The 23,025-nt window shown below is 39.2% G+C and overlaps 1 protein-coding gene across 1 annotated transcript; it reads right to left on the reverse strand.

Moving 5' to 3' along the window:
• Window positions 1-1,722: 1,722 nt before the first annotated feature.
• dtwd2 (DTW domain containing 2) lies at window positions 1,723-22,128 on the reverse strand. Its single transcript, XM_061966020.2, has 6 exons — window positions 21,696-22,128; window positions 16,331-16,421; window positions 15,196-15,290; window positions 14,922-15,123; window positions 5,508-5,636; window positions 1,723-2,204 (listed from the first exon to the last, which is right to left on the reverse strand). The coding sequence occupies exons 1-6, from the start codon at window positions 21,863-21,865 to the stop codon at window positions 2,025-2,027; spliced, it is 867 nt and encodes a 288-aa protein (XP_061822004.1). The 5' UTR covers window positions 21,866-22,128; the 3' UTR covers window positions 1,723-2,024.
• Window positions 22,129-23,025: the final 897 nt, after the last annotated feature.

Raw genomic sequence — 23,025 nt, forward strand, 5'->3', positions numbered from 1 at the left:
ATCTAAATTATGAGTTAAAAATTTATAATTATGAGATAAAAAGTCATAATTGTGAGATAATACATTTAAATTGTGAGGCAAGAAAGCCGAAATGGCGAAATAAAGTCTAAATTATGAGACGAGTGGAAATTATGACATAAAAAGTCAAAATGATTAAATAAAGTCACAATTATGAGATAAAAAGTCATGTTTATGAAATATAAAGTCAAATTTATGAGCTAATGAGTCATAATTTTGAGATAAAAAGGGTCAAAATTATGAGAAGGAAAGTCGAAACGCTTAAATAAAGTTATAATTATGAGATAAAAATCTAGATTATGAGATAAATCATAATTGTGAGATTAAAACATCGAAATGATGAGATAAGAAAGTCGAAATGATAACATTTGGTCATAATAATGAAATAAAAGTTAAAATTATGAAATTAAAAAAGTCAAAATGATGATATAACAAGTCATAATTATGAGATATAAAATCTAAATCATGAGTTAAAAATTTATAATTATGAGGTTAAAAAGTCATAATTGTGAGATAATACATTTAAATTGTGAGGCAAGAAAGCCGAAATGGTGAAATAAAGTCTAAATTATGAGACGAGTGGAAATTATGACATAAAAAGTCAAAATGATTAAATAAAGTCACAATTATGAGATAAAAAGTCACGTTTATGAAATATAAAGTCAAATTTATGAGCTAAAGAGTCATAATTTTGAGATAAAAAGGGTCAAAATTATGAGAAGGAAAGTCGAAACGCTTAAATAAAGTTATAATTATGAGATAAAAATCTAGATTATGAGATAAATCCTAATTGTGAGATTAAAACATCGAAATGATGAGATAAGAAAGTCGAAATGATAACATTTGGTCATAATAATGAAATAAAAGTTAAAATTATGAAATTAAAATAGTCAAAATGATGATATAACAAGTCATAATTATGAGATATACAATCTAGATGAGATATAAAATCTAAATCATGAGTTAAAAATGTATAATTGTGAGGTTAAAAAGTCATAATTGTGAGATAATACATTTAAATTGTGAGGTGAGAAAGCCGAAATGGTGAAATAAAGTCAAAATTATGAGACGAGTCGAAATTATGACATAAAAACTCAAAATGATGAAATAGTCACAATTATGAGATAAAAAGTCATAATTATGGGATAAAAGTCAAAATTATGAGACAAGGGTCGAAATTATGAGATTAAAAAAATCGAAATTATGAGATAAAAAATCGAAATGATGAAGTAAAAAGTCATAATGAGATAAAAAGTCATGTTTATGAAATATAAAGTCGAATTTATGAGATAAAAAATCATAATTTTGAGATAAAAAGGGTCAACATTATGAGAAGGAAAGTCGAAACGCTTAAATAAAGTTATAATTATGAGATAAAAGTCTAGAATATGAGATAAATCATAATTGTGAGATTAAAACATCGAAATGATGAGCTAAGAAAGTCGAAATGATAAAATTAAGTCATAAAATAACATGCAAATTAAAATTATGAAATAAAAAAAGTGGGCCAAATGATTAGGACACCTGATTCTCATCATTTGAATGGGTGGCCAAATACTTTTGGCAATATAGTGTATATTAAATAAATACATGTATTTTTTTGTCAAAATGGAAATACATTTAATTAGAACAGATATATATTATTTCCATATAGGGTCTTGCGTTTGACACCTGTGGCCTACATGATATTTGGGCCTATAATTAAGTGTTAAAAGGCATTTTCCCTTTAATGTCATGGTGTATTCCTGCAGGTGTTTGATTGATTGAGAAGTTTATTGACATCTTAAAGAATTGAATCCATGTAATGCTTTAAAAAGCCAAAAGGCTTGTTTCCATTGTGGTCCATCAAATATTCATCAGTGTGCCAGTGAAAGCACACAGAAACATATTTAAGTGCTACTAAAACATGATTTATTTTCATAAAACCAAAAAAAAAAAAAAACCCTGAAAGAAAAAAGCGTCCCAAAAAAAGTGTCCGTCCAGTTTAATGTTTTTTTTTCCGGACCTTATCTGAGCAGACAGTTGTGTTCGGTGACCAGCTTCTCCAGCCTTTTGATCTTGCGCTTGTTCTTGGGCATGGTCTTGTCGTACATGCCGTTCTTCAGGAGGTGCTCCTTGCTGTGGTGCACCTGGGCGCCGTGCTCCAGCTGGAAGGAGCACAGGGCCTTCAGGGGCCTCAGCAGGACCTGCGAGCGGAAAGAATGATGCTGATATTGCCGATTCATTTGCATCCTGAGGCAAAATGTGGACTTTATGTAATTTGACTTTTTTTGTGTGTGTCATGCAGTTGGGCCCCCAGCTGGGATCCAATATTGACATCCAATATCGGCCTCCATCTAAACAAGTATCAAATAATTATAGTTACTCATACAAATTTACCAGCTTGTTAAAAAAATATCCAGTAACAAACGTGTCCGCATCGTTCGACTTACTGTCTCAGGAGCTTAGCGTCATGGATTACTGTGGCCAGGCGGTGCCCGTCGATAACAAAACACCACTCCGCTTCAACTTAAAGACAACACACGGTCCATTCCAGGTGGTTACGTGTTTTTCATACCGGCCGTTGTTCTCAGTGGGCCCCAATAATACACCTGCTGTGATCCTGTTTTTATGTTTTTATTAATTCTATTTTAATTATTTATTTTTTTATCGTGTTCTGTTTGTGTTGTGTTGTGTTTGCTCGGTACTCGTTTTATCTTTTAACCTGTTCATTGTACAGCACTTTGGCTACCCCTGTGGTAAATTTTAAATGTGCTCTATAAATAAAGTTGATTGATTGATTGATTGATTCAGCAAGCGTTCTTAAGAATAAATGTTGTTCTTAGGCCCGCTTATGAAGTTTTTAAGGAGATTCACCAATATTGGCACATTTTCTTTGAACTGGCGACGGCTGTTTACGACCCCCTCCCCTTAGAAACAGCTGTTGCCATGTAATCAGGGAAAGTCCAAATAAAAGAGGAGGGGTAGAATTCTCTTGCCAGAGCGTGGTGGAAGACTGTGTAAAGAGTACAGCCCAGACGTTTCTCCTCAAGGAGCTAAATTGAATTCTGTCTCGGTTTAATTCCTTGCTTCTCGTCTGTTTAATAGATGTCATCAGTGTTTGAACCTGACAAGTCATTCACTTCAATTTCACTAATATTCACCAATACCAGTATTCACCAATGTTTTCTTTGCTGGGATTTGTTCGTAAGTAAGAACAAAATCTACGAGCGCTCCAGAGCACTCTTGGGGTGGCCTATTTGTTTTTAAGTGTGACAAGTTCCTTTAATTCTATTGTCTAATGTTAAATTAATATCATATATATATATATATATATATATATATAGTTTGATACATTTTGTATTATTTGCACAGCTATGTTATTTATTTTACATAGAAAGAATATGTTTCTATTTTATTTATGTTATGTAATTATGTGCTACTTAAACCGTTTCCTTTCTGTGCTGTTAAAACCCATCTTGACTAACTGGGTTAATAAAAGTGTTTACAGTACTGTCAGAATAATTGTACCTAAGTTATCACAAAACCTTGTGTTTCAATGAGTTCCCGGCGAGATGACAAAAATCTGTCTTTGATCTTACCAATCAAAAGGCTTGTAAAACTCCACTGTGTAGGATGGGAAGCGACATGAAGGTGTCGGGTTTCTTTGATCTATTGTAATCCACAGGAAGATTTTGCCTTGACCCGAGATCTACAAAGCGGAGAGGAAGCAGGACCTGACCCCCCTCCAGGCACCTTTTCTTTGAACTGTTTTGTAACCAAAGGCGACGGCTGTTTATGACCCCCTCCCCTTAGAAACAGCTGTTGCCATGTAATCAGGGAAAGTCCAAATAAAAGTTGAATTCCTTGCTTCTTGTCTTGTCTAATAGATGTCATCAGTGTTTGAACCTGACAAGTACACTCGTCATTCACTTCAATTTCACTGAATATCGCTCAAAAATTAATATCTTTAAATGTATACTTTCACCGGGAAATATATCGAGATGCATATCGAATACTGAGTGTAAGTAAAAATATATCGAGGTATACTTTTTTGTCCATATCGCCCAGCCCTACCCCCTGCAGAGATAGCTCTGCTTGGTTTTTCTTACATCGTCCCAGAGCATACAAGGACTGTTGTGATGTGATTTGTATTGTATTTGTCTTTTGGTCAAAGATATATTCTCCAATTGGGTTCATTTTGTGATTGATGCTGTATTACTGCCTTTCCCAATGTTTAACCGAAACATTCCTGTTCACTATCAGTCTGAATTATGATAATAATAATAATAATAATAATAATTGTCAGAATAATTGTATATAAGTTATCACACAACTTGTTTGCCCATGAATTCAGGCTGCCTTGCGAGAAGACAAAAGCTGTCTTTGTTCTTATCAAGCAAAAGGCTTGTAAACCTCCACTGCATGCGATGGGATGCGACGTGGAGGTGTCGGTTTCTTTGATCTATTGGACAGCCACAGGAAGACCTTGTCAGGTTCAAACACTGATGACATCTATTAAACAGAGAAAGAAGCAAGGAATCAAACAGAGACAGAATTACATTTGGCTCAATTGAGGAGAAACGTCTGGGCTGTACTCTTGTACAGTCTCCCACCACGCTCTGACGAAAGATTGTAAGCCTCCTCTATTATTTGGACTTTCCCTGATTACATGGCAACAGCTGTTTCTAAAGGGACGGGGGTCGTAAACAGCCATCGCCTTTGGTTACAAAACAGTTCAAAGAAAAGGTTGTAAACAGCCATTGCCCTCGGTCACAAAAGAGTTCAAAGAAAAGGTGCCAGGAGGGGGGTCAGGCCCTGCCTCCTCTCCGTTTTGTAGATCTCGGGTCAAGACAAAATATTCCTGTAGATTACAATACATCAAAGAAACCGACGCCTTCATGTCGCTTCCCATCCTACACAGTGGAGTTTTACAAGCCTTTTGCGTGGTAGGATCAAATACAGCTTTTGTCTGCTCGCCAGGAACTCATTGAAACACAAAGTTTTGTAATAACTTAGATACAATTATTCTGACAGACCTTGTCATGACCCGAGACTTATAAAGCAGAGAGGGAGCATGACCTGACACTGCTCCAGGCACCTTTTTCTTTAAACTGTTTATGACCGAGTGCGGCAGCTGTTTATGACCCCCTCCCCTTAGAAACAGCTGCAGCCATGTAATCAGGAAATGCCCAAATAAATGAGGAGGCGTGGAGCTCCCTCCTCAGAGCGGGGGGGTGACGCTGTACGAGGGCACAGGCACACATGCGCTCTCCTCATGAGCTAAATTGAATCCTGTCTCTTGTTTGATTGCTTTGCTTCTTGTCTTGTCTAATAGATGTCATCGGTGTTTGAACCTGACAATAATAATGGATTAGATTTTGTATAGCGCTTTTCTAGACACTCAAAGTGCTTCGTAGAGAAGTGAGAAGCCATCATTCATTCACACCTGGTGGTGGTAAGCTACTTTGGTAGACTGACGGAAGCGTGAATAGGATCTAAATTGATACCTCTTGGAAGACGTCGTTGTGCTCCAGGATGGACAAAGCGACGGCAGCACACTCCAGCGTGGACAGACAGATGTTGGAGGGCTGAGTCCGTATCACGTACTGGCTGGACAGAGTCCTGTTGAGCTGCACCTGGTGGACACAATCAGTCCACACCCACGTTACGGGTTTTTCTTTTGGTAGTGTATCCGGGAAATATTCATTTTTTTCTACACTTTATGTTACAGCCCTATTCCAAAATGGAATACATTAATTTTTGTCCTCAAAATTCGACAAACAATACCCCATAATGACAATTTGAAAAGTTTAGTTTTTAATTAAAAATAAAAAAACTCAAAAATCACATAAGTAGTCACTCAATACTTTGTTGATATACCATCTAGAATACGATGCCACACCTATCTTTGGGCAGATTCGCCCATTCCTCTTCGCAGATCCTCTCAAGCTCCATCATTGGATGGGAAGTATTGGTTTTCATCCAGGATGTCTCTGTACATTGCTGCATTCATCTGAGTCTACTCAGGGAGGGGACCAAGAACCCAATAGTCACTCTTTTAGAACTACAGCATTTCTCTGTGGAGAGAGGAGAACCTTCCAGATGGTAGAGTGGCCAGACGGAAGCCATTTTTTTTACTAAAAGGTTTGCCAAAATGCACCTGAAAGACTCTCAGACCATGAGAAACTAAATTCTCTGGTCTGATGAGACAAAAGATTGAAGTCTTTGGCGTCATGTTTGGAGGAAACCGGGCCAATACCATCCCTACAGTGGTGGCAGCATCATGCTGTGGGGATGGTTTTCAGCGACAGGAACCGGGAGACTAGTCAGGATAGACGGAAAGATGAATGCAGCAATGTACAGAGACATGCTGGATGAAAACCAACGCCTTCCATCCCATCCGAATACATGTGATTTTTTTTTTTTTAATTACATTTGCAAAAATCTCTACATTTCCATTTTTTTCTGTTAAGATGGGGTGCACGGTGTACATTAATGGGAAATAAAAATTTTTTTTTTTTATTTTAGCAAATGGCTGCAAAGAAACAGAGTGAAACATTTGAAAGAGGTCTAAATACTTTCTGTACCCATTGTATTTGTGATAAATGTTTTGATAAATTTGCAAATTTAAAAAAAAAAAATCATTATGAGGTATTGTGTGTAGAATTTTGAGGACAAAAGTGAACGTATTCCATTTTAGAATAAGGCTGTAAGATAAAAATGTATATGTGATTTAAATTTTTGGATACATTTGCAAATTATGAAAAAATAATATTTTACGTTGTCATTATGGGGTATTGTGTGTAGAATTTTGAGGACAAAAGTGAATTTATTCCATTTTAGAATAAGGCTGTAAGATAACAAAAAAGTATATGTGATTTAAATGTTTTGATACATTTGCAAATAAAAAAAATAAAAAAACATTTTACGTTGTCATTATGGGATATTGTGTGTAGAATTTTGAGGACAAAAGTGAATTTATTCCATTTTGGAATAAGGCTGTAACATAACAAAATGTGGAAAAAGTGAAGCACTGTGAAAGTTTTTATTGGACACTGAATTTATATTACTGAATGTTTTGTGTTTGAATTTTATGAACTGAATTTTTTATTTTTTTACATCAAATTATGACGATTTTATTGACTAAAAACGCGTGAGCAAAATTTGTGTTTGCAAAAATTCCGTGTACACATTTTTCTTCTGTGGTGAATTTTTTACGCTGAATTTTTATACAATGAATTTTAAAACACTGTGTTTTGACAAAGCACATTTTTAAACAAACACATTTTCAATGACATTATCAGCATAATATGATATAAAAAACCAAACAAAAAAAGCAAAACATTTTGTTTTTATAAATTCAGTGTAATCATTTTTAATAAATACATCCATCGATCCATTTTCTACCGCTTGGGTGCTGGAGCCTATCCCAGCTGCACATGGGCGGAAGGCGGGGTACACCCTGGACAAGTCGCTACCTCATAGCAGAGCCAACACAGATAGACTAAAACCAACAATTGTTTGTCTGTGTTAGCACTTATGATAACAATATCGCTAATATTTGGTTAACATTAAGGTAACGAGGAGTTTTTTTATTAAGGGCTTTATGGGCGGAATAGAGTTCTCCCATTAGCTGCATTGTTAGCCACCTCGTACTTGCCGTGTTTTACGAGTTAAAATGCATAAAGAAAGAAAAAACATGTGTTCCTGTCCTACATAAGGACTATGAATGACATGCATCATTTTTATTCTGAGCCTAAAAAAATATGTCAAAAGGTCAAATTCCCCCCAAAACAGACACAGTAGGGATTTTAGGCGTGTTTTGTAACGACTTTCCGCACATTTCGGGAAGCCCACTTTTATGTACAAAATGTGGGCGGGGCCTGCATCATTTTGGCAACATCTTCACCCCAAATCACAATTGTTTCGCAAAGAACTTGAAGCAATGACGAATTTGAATGATTCTACTTGGAAGAAAAATAGTTTTGGTCGGACGGCGTGGCTCATACATGAATATTTCACAAAATGTTGTAATAACTGTAACAGTAATGAGTTGGCTGCAAACAACAGTACGACGGGTGTACCGTGACTGACATTTAGCGCTTCACCTGACCACTCATCAGACTTCAAATGCAGCTACTGCCATCTTGTGGAGGTAAATAAAAAAAAAAGAACGACATCAGTAGGTTGCCTACAGCCACATCAAACTTTTTTTTTACCTGTTCGCTATTGAGAACTCGGCGGTTATTTATGTTTGCAGACAACGCACCAGGCGAGTAAAAGAGATCAGCGTTTAGGACAGGGGTCGGCAACCTTTACCAGTCAAAGAGCCATTTTGACCAGTTTCACAAATTATAGAAAACAATGGGAGCCGCAAAAATTTTTGAAATTTTAAATGAAATAACACTGCATACAAAGTTGTTTTTTTTGCTTTGTGCTATGTATAAACCAGGGGTCTCAGACACGCCGCCCACATCTTTGTATGGAATTTTTAAGCTGGTGCGGCACGCGGGTTTCAAATGATTAGCACTTGTCAGTCTCACGCGTGCCGTGATGGTACAGCATATAGCGCCTACTTCTACCAGCATGCCTGATCAGCCACTCGTTGTATGGGGCTTCCACTTGCTCAAGTAGGTAACAGCAAGGCATACTTGTTCAACAACCACACAGGTTACACTGACGGTGGCGGTATAAAAAAAACTTTAACACTCTTACTAATAATGCGCCACACTGTGAACCCACACCAAACAAGAATGACAAACACATTTCGGGAGAACATCTGCACCGTAACACAACATAAACACAACAGCACAAATACCCAGAATCCCATGCAGCCCTAACTCTTCCGGGATACCACCTCAACCGACGCACAGGGGGGGGGGGGGGGGGGAGGGGGATTGATGTGTGAGGGAGCAGGCTTGGGGTGGGGGCGGGGTTTGGTGGTAGCAGGGGTGTATAATGTAGCCGGAAGAGTCAGGGCTGCATGGGATTCTGGGTGTTTGTTCTGTTGTGTTTATGTTGTGTTAAGGTGCAGATGTTCTCCCGAAATGTGTTTGTCATTCTTGTTTGGTTTTGGTTCAAAGTGTGGCGCATTATTAGTAAGAGTGTTAAAGTTGTTTTATATGGTCACCGTCAGTGTAACTTGTGTGGCTGTTGACCAAGTATGCCTTGCTGCCGCGTACGTGTGCAAGCAGAAAATGTATTTTGTATAACAAGTGTCGGGCTGGCACGCTGTTAATTTAGGCTGTAGAGGGCGCCAAATGTTGTACTATCACGGCACGCCCTTATTATAGCTATAAGGGTGAAAATAGGTGAAAACTAATCCCGGGAGTTTTCTGCGAGAGGCATTGACATCCGGAGGTCTCACGGGAAAATTGGGGCGTTCAGCAAGTAAGCAGCTGAGCCGCATCAGAGTGATCAAAGAGCCGCATGCGGCTCCGGAGCCGCGGGTTGCCGACCCCTGGTTTAGGCTAAACACTGTTACGCTACGGACGTCAAAAGTGCATTTGAAGCCCGCAGGTTGAGTTTGTAGGAAATGTAAGAAAAAAAAAAAGGTATAACAACGTCGACACAATTGTATGTTTAAATATGTGTACAGCTCTGGTAAAGGGTACATTCGCAACCACCTGCACAAATGTGCTTCAAAATGTAACAATCAAAATAAATGACTTTTTTTGTTTTGTTTTCTAGGGCATGCATGTATATTATGCATTAGTTTGACCATTTAAAATCAACGATAATAAAAAGGACATGCTTGGAAATAGCATAAAAATGCCCCAAAAACTTGGAAAAAAGCGATTCATAGCGTTACTTTTTTGTGTAACCATCATGAGCGTTCTGTTCAGGTATATTTCTTTTATATTTTGATAAATCATCATATATACCGTATTTTCCGCACTATTAGCCGCACCTAAAAACCACAAATTTACTCAAAAGCTGACAGTGCGGCTTATAACCCGGTGCGCTTTATATATGGATTAATATTAAGATTCATTTTCATAAAGTTTAGGTCTCGCAACTACGGTAAACAGCCGCCATCTTTTTTCCCCCGTAGAAGAGGAAGTGCTTCTTCTTCTACGGTAAGCAACCGCCAAGGTAAGCACCCGCCCCCATAGAAGAAGAAGCGCGCGGGTATTACGTTTCATTTCCTTTGTGTGTTTACATCTGTAAAGACCACAAAATGGCTCCTACTAAGCGACACACTGTGGTTCTAGCTTGCCATGCTAATGGCCAGAAACTTCCACCCATGGTGATATTCAAAAGGAAGACCTTGCCAAAAGAGAACTTTCCAGCCGGCGTCATCATAAAAGCTAACTCGAAGGGATGGATGGATGAAGAAAAGATGAGCGAGTGGTTAAGGGAAGTTTACGCGAAGAGGCCGGGTGGCTTTTTTCACGCAGCTCCGTCCATGTTGATATACGACTCCATGTGCGCCCACATCACAGATGGTGTCAAAAAACAAGTGAAGCACACAAATACAACACTCGCCGTCATTCCGGGTGGATTAACCAAAGAACTCCAACCGCTCGATATTGGTGTCAACAAGGCATTTAAAGCATGACTGCGAACGGCGTGGGAACAATGGATGACCGAAGGCGAACACACATTCACTAAGACAGGGAGACAGCGCCGGACGACATACGCCAACATCTGCCAGTGGATCGTAAATGCCTGGGCGGATATTTCGGTCTCAACTGTGGTCCGAGCTTTCCGGAAGGCAGGATTCACGGAACTGCTGGAAAAACAACAGCGACACTGACTCTGATGACTTCGACGAGACGGAGCCGGCCATTTTGGATCCCGTATTCGCCCAACTTTTTAATTCGGACACCGTAGGAGAAGAATTCGAGGGATTTATGAATGAAGAATAACTTCAGAAAGTGAGTGTTATGTTTATTTTGTGTGTTGTGACATTAACGTTCGAGCAACATTAAGTTATTGCTATTGCTCTGCACTATTTTGAATTTTACTATGTTTGTGATTGCACATTACCGTACATTTTGGGAGTGAACAGAGTTGTTAGAACGCTGGTTTTTAATATATTATTAAAGTTTAACTGACCTATCTGACTGTTTTTTTGACATTCCCTGTAGCGCAGTTAGATGCTGCTTATAACACGGGGCGGCTTATAGGTGGACAAAGTTTTGAAATATGCCGTTCATTGAAGGCGCGGCTTATAACACGGGGCGGCTTATGGTGCGGAAAATACGGTATGTATTACTAAATTTAAATAGGTATTCAGTGTTTCCCACAGGACAGGGGGGTGGGGGGTGGCGGCGGCAGCGGCGATGACCAAGAAGAACGCGGAGTTAGAATATAAGTACAACACTTTATGTACATATTTAGCTCATTAAAATTACCGACAGGAAGGCGAGAAACACTTTATTTCAACAGACTCTGGCGCCGTACCTGTCGTCAAAACTCCAAAGACCGACTGCACAGTTGCGCTAACAAAATAAGAGTCTCAGAAAGCTGGCGTGCACAAGCTAGCAAGCTACGGAGTTTGCCGACAATGTATTTCTTGTCAAGTGTATACAAAGGAGTACGGAAGCTGGACAAATAAGATGCCAAAAACCAACCACTTTCATGTGGTATTGGACAGAAAGGAGGACTTTTTTTCGCCTCCATTCGAAAATGCGGACCTTATCAGCACCACTGTCTGATTCCAGTCAATGCAAGTCATCAGAATCAGGTAATACACCAACTTATATTCTTGTCTTCATGAAAGAAAGGAATCTATATGTGTTAAACATGCTTGTATTATCTTTAAACACCTTTAACTTGTTAACAATATTAACTATATGTGTTAAACATGCTTGTATTATCTTTAAACACCTTTAACTTGTTAACAATATTAACTATATGTGTTAAACATGCTTGTATTGTCATTAAACACCTTTAACTTAACAATATTAACTATATGTATTAAACATACTTGTATTATCATTAAACACCTTTAATTTATTAACAATATGTGTTAAACATGCTTGTATTATCTTTAAACACCTTTAACTTGTTAACAATATTAACTATATGTATTAAACATACTTGTATTATCATTAAACACCTTTAATTTATAAACAATATTAACTATATGTATTAAACATACTTGTATTATCATTAAAAACCTTTAATTTATTAACAATATTAACTATATGTGTTAAACATGCTTGCATTATCATTAAACACCTTTAACTTGTTAACAAAAACATATATTTCATAAATAAGTAAATATAAATTATATATATGAATAAGGTAGAGCCCCACGACTTGATCAATTGAAAAGTAGCTCGCCTGCAGAAAAAGTGTGAGCACCCCTGAGTTACACTCATCTGAACAGGTCAGCCACCTGTTTAAAGCCCGATCACAGTTGAAATCTTGAAATGAAGGGCCTTTAATGGCCAAAACATTAACCTGGACAACATTTTAACAGCTGGTTGGCTCAGATTTTATTCTTTTCATTGCATTCACATGCTGCAGTGGACAGTGGACAATTTAGCTTCATTATTAATGCAGTATCTGAAGCAACGTCTCCACGTGTGTTTATTGACAACAGGGTTATAACCTGGACACGTTAGCTCGTCGGTATGAAAACAGGAGACTGTTACTGCGTGCGTCTGCCCTGGCCCCCGAGTCAAACAGCGGCGGTGTTAATGAAGCAGCGTCAGGCTGCTCACCGTCAGTGAAACGCTCGGTGAAATCGCGGATTAACGTTAAATATATGACGAGCCGCGAGCGATGCAGCTATAACTTATCTACCTATAACCTATATTACCCTCGTATTTTGATCCGGTCGGTCCGTTCTTTTACTTCGTCGTCTTCTTCTTCTTCTTCTTCTGGCCCACCAGGTAAATTAAGTGCTATTGGCGGAGTTACAATGCATAGTAGGCTACCGCCACCTACTGCACCGGAGTTGTAACTACAAGGTACATTCACAGACAGAGTCCCATTGCTTTTATGCGCGGTCGAGCGAGTCAAAAGCCGAAAAATCCATTTGTGGCGGACGTAATTCTTTCGTGGCGGGCCGCCACAAATAAATGAATGTGTGGGAAACACTGGTATTGATCAATCTTTAAGCTGTGTGTATTTGATTTCAGTTTGCTTTTGACATCTTATTTAGAATTGTAGTTGAAACTTTTACAACCTTGTGTTGCGCTCATGATGGCGTAACCAAACTAGATTTCATTTAATGATCTTATTACCGTATTTTCCGCACCATTAGCCGCACCTAAAAACCACAAATTTACTCAAAAGCTGACAGTGCGGCTTTTAACCCGGTGCGCTTTATATATGGATAAATATTAAGATTCATTTTCATAAAGTTTCGGTCTCGCAACTTCCGTAAACAGCTGCCATCTTTTTTCCCGGTAGAACAGGAAGCGCTTCTTCTTCTACGCAAGCAACCGCCAAGGTAAGCACCCGCCCCCATAGAACAGGAAGCGCTTCTTCTTCTACTGTAAGCAACCACCCGCCCCCGGAAGAAGAAGAAGCGCGCGGATTTTCGTTTCATTTCCTTTGTGTGTTTACATCTGTAAAGACCAGACCACAAAATGGCTCCTACTAAGCGACACGCGTATAACGCAGAATTTAAACTTAAGGCAATAAGTCATGCCGAAGAACACGGAAATAGAGCAGCAGCAAGAGAATATAACATAAATGAATCAATGGTGCGTAGGTGGAGGAAGCAAGAAGATGACCTGCGCCAGGTAAAGAAGACAAAACAGAGTTTCCGAGGGAACAAAGCAAGATGGCAACTGTTGGAGGACAAACTCGAACAGTGGGTTGTTGAGCAGAGAGCAGCAAACAGAAGTGTCAGCACCATCACTATTCGAATGAAGGCAACAACGCTAGCAAGCGAACTTCACCTGGATGATTTTAAAGGTGGTGCTTCTTGGTGTTTCCGGTTCATGAAAAGACGCTTATAGACTACGGTGTCGTCACGGACTACAAAGGCGGACTCGCACAATTTTTCAGGATTTATAGAGATCCCAAATACAGATCAGCAGGTACCAGAAGGTAAGAAAAGTTGTGTTTGCATAATATTGCGAAACAAAGTGTCAGATAATATGTCTTACCTTATACACACACTTTTCAATTCGGACACCGAAGACGAAGAATTCGAAGGATTTACGAATGAAGAATAACTTCAGAAAGTGAGCGCTATGTTTATTTTGTGTGTTGTGACATTAACGTTCGAGCAACATTATGTTGCTATTGCTCTGCACTATTTTGAATTTTACTATGTTTGTGATTGCACATTTGCGTACATTTTGGGACAGAGTTGTTAGAACGCTGGTTTTTAATATATTATTAAAGTTTGACTGACCTATCTGACTGTTTTTTTGACATTCCCTTTAGCGCAGCGTAGGCGCGGCTTATAGTCCGGGGCGGCTTATAGGTGGACAAAGTTTTGAAATATGCCATTCATTGAAGGTGCGGCTAATAACCCGGGGCGGCTTATAGTGCGGAAAATACGGTATATTTATTCCCTTTTTTACATTTACTATATTTAAATATTCATTTATAAACATTGAATACATTTCAAATATCAATAAAATGCAATTGCCTTCATATTATAGGATAATGTTTAGTTATACCAAGTCATGAGCGTAACACTAAGCTTCATCACTTTGACTTGTAATATCTCTAATTCTGGTGGTGTTTTATGCTTTAATCTTTTTGGATTATACATATAACACAATAAAGTCCCATATAAAATTATGTTTCTAGCAATACTTGAATTTTGCCTTTGAAAGTAACACTCCAATGTCCATTAGTGGAGCTGTACACCTATATAAAATATCTGTTTTTGGTATTTCTTTCACATAAATCAATAAGTAGAAAAATGGCGCCTGCATTCTATGCCTTTTCAGTATGCGGTGGAACAAGTATGAACGCCCCTGATTTGCGGTCGCACACACCTGCTTGGGGAGGTGCAACATGCTGTTTTTGAGGAAAATGTTCTTGGCCTGGCTCCAGGTGCCGTCGATGATGATGACGTTATGAGGCGCGGCGCCCTCTTCTTCGCCACGTTGCACCAGCTCCTCCAGGTTCTGGGACTGGGGGCCTGGGTACAGTATGAGAGTCCGGCCGTCCCGGCACACGTCGGCCAGCTCTGGATTCCTGAAAACAGCAACAAATAAATAAATAAAGTGTGAATAAATGAAAAAGGACATGAAACTACAGTCCGCTTACTTGACATCGTTAAAGCGCCGTCCGACAATGACGTTGCACTTCCCCGGTGGCAAACATGCAGCCAGGAGAGGCACGGTGCGTAGAACTCTGCTCTCCTGAAAGCCATACAGACACGACAGGAGTAAGAACTACTTTTGTTTTTGCATATGGTAAAAAAATAAGGTAAAAAAAAAAGAAAAAGAAGCAGGCTTTGTATGGCGTGAAATTAAGGCCAAAACTCCACAAACACAAAAATATTTTTACTCACGCCCAACATTTCACAAGTAAAAAACATCCATCCACCCATTTTTACCACTTGTCCCTAATTTTGTTCAATTAACGATTCGCAAGTATAAAAACAATTTTCTTCAATTCAAAAAACAATTTGCAAGTATAAAAACTATTTTTTGAAAATTAAAAAAAACCATTTGTGTTGTATTTTGTTTTTACATTTGCAAATATTCTTTTCAATTAAAGAAAATCGCTTTTATACTTGCGAATGTTTTTTTAATCATATAAAATTACTTTTTTGAAACCGTTTTATCAATTGCAGAAATGTGTTTTTAAATTAGGAATATTTTTTTAAATTGCGGAAAATTGTTTATGTACTTGCAAATCGTTTTTTAATTTAAAAAAAGTGTTTTTTTTACTTGCGAATCTGCAAAACATTGTTTTCACACTTGTTAATTGTTTTTTTTAAATGAAGAAAATAGTTTTTTGTATAGATGAATTATTTTTTTAATTGCGGAATATGGTTTTTAAACTTGTAAATCTTTTTTTTAATCGAATAAAAAAATTGTTATACTTGAGAATCGTTTTTTTATCAGCAGAAATTTGAGAGACAAGCTGTAGAAAATGAAAGGATGGTTGGATACATACTTGCGAATACTTGTTTTAATTGCAGAAACATGTTTTAATACTTGCTAATCATTTTTTTTAATTGAATACAATTGTTTTTGTACTCACAAATGTTTTTTTTTTAATTTAAGAAAAGTGTTTTATTTTTTTTTACTTGTGAATCGTTGGGCGTGAGTCAAATCATGTTTGTGTGTTGGTGGAGTTCGGCAAAAAATTTCACTCCATAACTTTGCTACACGTCTTAAATTTTTGGACAAAGAGGAAAAAAAGGCAAGAAAGAAGAGCAGAGAGGACTCACCTCTGCGGGGTGCTGCACGATGTAGAAACATGTGGACACGTCCAGGGGTTGTGTCGGAAGGAAGGGGCAGAGACACACTTTCTGCGGGCGACTACGACAACACAGGAGGAAAATTGAAGACCTGTCATTACCCCCATCTTGATATGCCTGGTACCCCTCATTAAAGCAAGCACACATGTTAGGGAGGAAGCAGGGGAAGGATATAAGGCGGGCCTGTGTTGCATATACACTACAGGGTTTCCCGCAGCGCTCCGTTGTTAAGGCGGCCGCCTTAACAACAAAGAGCCACCACCTAAACTAAAGTCTTAACAAGCTGCTACGCTTCGTTCTGCCTCTGTCAGTACGTCTCTGCAGCACCCAGCGTTGTCCCACCCACACAACCATCTGATTGGTTACACGCAGAGCGGTAACAGCCAATCAGCAGTGCGTATTCAGAGTGCATGGAGTCAGTGCTCCCGCGGTGTGGTGAGCAGAAAGGTGTTTAGCAGGCAGCGGACTCTCCCCAAATTATAATAAACACCTCCCAGTCAACTACAAGTAACATCACTCTGAGCCCGTTGACATTCTAGAAACATAAGCGGCAGCTTAGCTCGCTCCGTGAGGTGAAGGCTAACTAGCTTTTAGCGTAACGTTAGCTCACTGTGCGGTGTGTGCGTGTGTTACGGACAGCAAAGCCCTGTCTGTCTGAGAGAAAGACAAGCATTATTGACCTATAGTTAACAACCAAGTTATTTCACTTTACCTTTTTCTGTGTTGAAGCAGCAAAAAACTACATTATGTTAAATAAAGAGTTTCTGTCTCTGATAGTTGATATAATAATGTAACTGCATTATAAAGCCTACATGAACTCCATGGTGTTCAGGGAGGAATAGTCTAGGGATGTCCCGATCCAGGTTTTTGCACTTCCGATCCGATACCGATATTGTTTTTGCACTTCCGATCCGATACCGATACTGACACTGACCGATAATGGCCTATCCGAGCATGTATTAAAGTTTAAAGTTATTTAGCCTACTTAGTTGTCAGAATCATGTTGAAAAGGGTTTTAGTACTCTTGATAACAACTAGCCAGCTGAATTAAGGGAGTTTGAATAATACACAATGGTTGGTAACAAGAAACTGACCTGTTTATTCAAGGATAAACAGAAAATAGACACAATTATACATGACAAACAGAAATGGCATCATTGAACTAGGGCTGGGCGATATGGCCTTTTTTTAATATTGCTATATTTTAAGGCCATATTGCGATACACGATATATATCTCGATATTTTGCCTTAGCCTTGAATGAACACTTGATGCATATAATCACATCAGTATGATGATTCTATGTGTTTTGATTGATTGATTCTTTTATGAGTAGGTTGCACAGTGAAGTACATATTCCGTACAATTGACCACTAAATGGTAACACCCAAATAAGTTTTTCAACTTGTTTAAGTCGGGGTCCACTTAAATTGATTCATGATACAGATATATACTATCAGATATATACTATCATCATAATACAGTCATCACACAAGATAATCACATTGAATTATTTACATTATTTATAATCCAGGGTGTGGAGGGGGGCACCGGATGTAAGTGTCAAAAAGACAGCCAAAAGAGTTTGATATGAGAATAAATCTAAAGTTAAAATATAGGGTAGAAATGCACCCATTTGCAGGAAATGTAGTCTTGATTTTCAACATTTTCTTTCAAGGCTTGCATGTCTACATTAAAACATTCTTCATACTGCATTAATATATGCTACTTTTAAACTTTCATGCAGAGAGGGAAATCACAACAAAAAAAAATCACTATTTTTTTCATACGGTGTTTATCTGGAAATGTGTGCCTCTGCGATGGTGTGGACGTGGCACCGAATGGAGATAAGCGTCTCGACAAACCTTACAATATTTGAACAATGATGACGAAAACTGTTTTCTCTGTCGTGTCCGTGTGTCGAAAATTGTTATGCGCTTTTGCGCATAGGACGCTTGAGCAGGCGCGCACCTTAGCGGCTGCGCTAGCATCACAGCTAACGTTAGCCATGCTGCTACCTCGCTCTCTGCTGGGAAAGGGTGTATACGTATGTGACGTATGACGTGACAGTATGTGACGTGTGTAAGAAGGTGCGCTCGCTGTCTGTAAGAGGGAGACACAGGAAAGAGTGAGAAGAGCCTGTCGTGTAATGCCAGCAGCTAAAAGCAACTGCGTGAGAATCCACAGATGGATGTGTTGAAGGTGTGCTGGAAAATGCGGAACGGAACTTAGGGAACAACAGAAAAGTGGAATGTACTATTTAAATAGGTGCGTTGGAAAACACGGACCGTTTTTTTTTTTAAACTGGATCGGCATTTTCCCATGCCTTGCCGATACGCATTTTTTTGCGAATATCGGCGGCCGATCCGATCCAAATATCGGATCGGGACATCCCTAGAATAGTCTCTCCTATTGTTATGGTACTATTTTTTTCAGCTATAGTTACATTAATCATTAGTAATGTAGCAGCCTAGTTTTGAATGGCAGGGTCCCTGCTATCACATGTTGATAAAAATATAACATTTACATGATAAAAATCAACTGCAGGCTTCCCAAATGCTGTAATAAATTAAGCATGATGAGTTGAGCATGTGGCCCCACTTTTAACTCTTTTTTTCAAACGCTTATTGCAAACGCTTATTTACAGTAAGTCATTCATTTGACTCAGTAAGTCAAGATATTGACTTACTAAGTCATATTAATGACATACTTAGTATCTCAGGTAACTAGGACTGTTTTGTGTTTTGTTTTTACTTTACGGAAAAAAATATCGAGATATATATCGTATATTGCCATTCAGCATACGGAGCGGAAAACACAACCAAAAATTGTCGGCTTCTTCACGCGAAGAAGCCGGCCTACTTCACCACAGTCTGTAGTCTATTGCCCCCCCCCCAGGCTGTGGTGGCAGCGATGAGATGGAGACGTGATGGTGGCGACAGGCCAAATTACACTGTTCCTTACACCCACCCCACACCCTTCCCCGTCCGTCCGCCTGTCCCGAGCGACGCGCCCCCTGCACCTGGAGAGACACCACCTTAACTAACACATTTTCTGGGGGAAACACTGCACTATATTGCCAAAAGTATTTGGCCACCCATCCAAATGATCAGAATCAGGTGTCATAATCACTTGGCCCGGCCACGTGGATGACAGAGTCTGAACTCGCCTTTGTCTCCTCCAGGCTAGACTACTGCAACGCACTTCTTGTCGGGATCCCCAGCAAAAACATCCAGAAGCTACAATACGTACAGAATAGTGCTGGTAGGATCCTGATTAGAGTGCGGAAATATGATCATATCACACCAACTCTCAAATCCCTTCACTGGCTTCCTGTTTCACTCTGGATTGAATTCAAAGTCTCCCTACTAACCCACTAGTGCCTCCATGGAAATGCCCCCCTCTACCTCAAAGAACTACTCACCCCCAAAACCTCCACACGACACGTCCGCTCCGGACAGGCTAACCTCCTCCAACCTCTGAGGACAAATCTACGAACAATGGGACGCTCTCCCTGACCACCTGAGGGCACCACAGACTGTGGATGCTTTTAAAAAAAGCCTTTTTTTTTTTTTTTTTAGATATATGCAAAATAAGGGACGGCGTGGCGAAGTTGGGAGAGTGGCCGTGCCAGCAATCTGAGGGTTACTGGTTCAATCCCCACCTTCTACCATCCTAGTCACATCCGTTGTGTCCTTGAGCAAGACACTTCACCCTTGCTCCTGATGGGTCCTGGTTAGCGCCGTGCATGGCAGCTCCCGCCATCAGTGTGTGAATGTGTGAATGTGGAAATACTGTCAAAGCGCTTTGAGTTCCTTAGAAAGGTAGAAAAGCGCTATACAAGTACAACCCATTTACCACTTAATTTTAGCTATTTGACTGTTCTAGTTTTTATTTTTTTTAATACACTGTAGCACTTTGAGGTTCTTTACTCAATGTAAACTGCTTTTTACAAATAAAATCTATTATTATTATTATTGAACTTGACTGGCCTGCACAGAGTCCTGACCTGAACCCGATAGAACACCTTTGGGATGAATTAGAATGGAGACTGAGAGCCGGGCCTTCTCGACCAACATCACCAATGCGCTTTTGGAAGAATGGTGGAAAATTCCTATAAACACACTCCGCAACCTTGTGGACAGCCTTCCCAGAAGAGTTGAAGCTGTAATAGCTGCAAAAGGTGGACCCACATCATATTGAACCCTATGGGTTAGGAATGGGATGACACTTCAAGTTCATATGTGAGTCAAGGCAAGTGGCCAATTACTTTTGGCAATATAGTGTATGTACACCATACTTGCCAACCTTGAGACCTCCGATTTCGGGAGGTGGGGGGCGTGGCCGGGGGTGGGGTGGGGCGTGGTTAAGAGGGGAGGAGTATATTGACAGCTAGAATTCACCAAATCAAGTATCTCATACATATATACACACACATATATATATATATATATATATATATATATATATATATATATATATATACATATATATATATATATATATACATATATATATATGCAAACAAAACTGTGTTTAGATAATTGATACTTCAAACTTGCATAAATAAATCTTAAGGAATATAACATAACTTGGCTTCTAAGAGCTTCAAAATGTAATGAATAAAATGCTAAAGTTGTTGATAAACAAGCAATTATAGTAATAATTAAATGCGGTCATTTTAAATGAATTATTACGATAATTTAAAATTAATTATTTCAAATATGTTTATTTTAATGTATAATTCTATGGCTGGATGTAACAAGGAGTCAGAAAAAATACAAATAAAAATACAATTAATTTGGACGTTTTTAGCAAAATATAGTAAAAATTTATTTATTTTTTTAATTAATAAATATATTTATTTTTAGGTAAGATAAACATAATAATACCATTTATCCCTAGTCTGGATGATTTAGTTCTTGTCACCCTGTTGTCCTCCCATCTTGAAAAAAGGCTGTCCTCACTCAGGTCCGCACAAATATTCTCCCGAAAATCTCCCGATTTTCAGCCGGAGCTGGAGGCCACGCCCCCTCCAGCTCCGGCTGAAAATCGGGAGATTTTCGGGAGAATATTTGTCCCGGGAGGGTTTCGGGTGAGGCGCTGAATTTCGGGAGTCTCCCGGAAAATTCGGGAGGGTTGGCAAGTATGATGTACGCTCCGTATTTAATTTAAATGTGCACGTCTCATGACACATTATGTGTATGTAATAATTGTCTACATTTCTGATAGTGTGCCATGTTGTTCCAGACTACAGCAAACGTGGCCAAATACTTTTGGCAATATAGTGTGTAACCTAGCTAGCCTAGCTTAGCTTCCCAGTGAAGTCTGCTCACCGGCACCGCAGACACGTCGGTCGTCTCTCGCTAACCTCGACCGGAAGCGCCGCCAGGTCCCCGAAGGCGTCGTCCAAGTGTCCGTCGCAGGCGGAGCCGTCCGGCTTGTCCGGCGGTTCAACTTTAAGCGGGGCAGAAGAAGAGGAACAAAGACCGGAGACTCGCTCCATTGCTAGCACATGCTAACAACAACAATTGCTAGTAGTAGCGAGCGAGCTAGCGAGGAGGCCGCAACATGAATTGACATCAACTTAACTCGACTCACTGTTTTTCACACATGTCTATGTTTCATATTTCGCCTTTTTTTTAATCCTCGCATGTATTTGTTTCATATTTTAAACTGTGACTGCGACCATTTAGCCATGAAAAATATTTCCGGGTGACAATCACGTGACCTAGAGGCACTTCCGGGCCTCGACTCCATTAGGCCAGTGTTTTTCAACCACTGTGCCGCGGCACGCTAGTGTGCCGTGAGATATTGTCTGGTGTGCCGTGGAAAATTATGCAACGTCACCTAATTGGTCCAAAAAATATTTTTTGCAAATTAATAATTCTAATCTGCAAATAATGTGCTGTTGCTTAGTGACTTTGCTGTGTAGAGAGCTTGGCAGGGTGACTATGTAGCAGAGGTGTGGACTCGAGTCACATGACTTGGACTCGAGTCAGACTCGAGTCATGAATTTGATGACTTTAGACTCGACTTGACAAAATGTAAAAAGACTTGCAACTCGACTTAGACTTTAACATCAATGACTTGTGACTTCACTTGGACTTGAGCCTTTTGAATTGACATGACTTGACATGACTTGCTACTTTCCCCAAAACCCAAAGATGAAAAAGTTATTCGGGAGCGCTCCGTATTTTTCATTGTGTACTTGTCTATCAGCGTTGCGTGTGTCAGCTGGTGTGCGCTCAGTACAACAGCCAATCAAATTAGATCTACTTTGTTTTCATCACACAGCATTCATCCAATCAAATTGCAGGACAACCAACGAAGAAGACATGTCCAAACCACACGCCAGTGAACAAAAAATGATACCTAAAATAATTTTGTTTGGGTATAAAAATTACGAGGTGGTCAACACAAAACGGTTTGCAGTATGCAACACATGCGGTTCGAAAATTACTGATGGAGAGGCAACAACTTCCAACTTCGTCCGGCATTTGAAGTTGCACAAAGAACGGTAAGTTTTGAATGTAAGATAACGTTTATTGGCTAAGTAACGTGACTTTTATTTGCTGTGTAGTTAAATCAGTGAGGCTGTAAACTAACTGCTAACGTTATAACGTTATTGCAAACACGGGAATCTGTTGCAGTTCACTACCTTAT

The sequence above is a fragment of the Nerophis lumbriciformis genome, linkage group LG11 (genome assembly GCF_033978685.3).
Source record: "Nerophis lumbriciformis linkage group LG11, RoL_Nlum_v2.1, whole genome shotgun sequence".
Taxonomy (NCBI): domain Eukaryota; kingdom Metazoa; phylum Chordata; class Actinopteri; order Syngnathiformes; family Syngnathidae; genus Nerophis; species Nerophis lumbriciformis.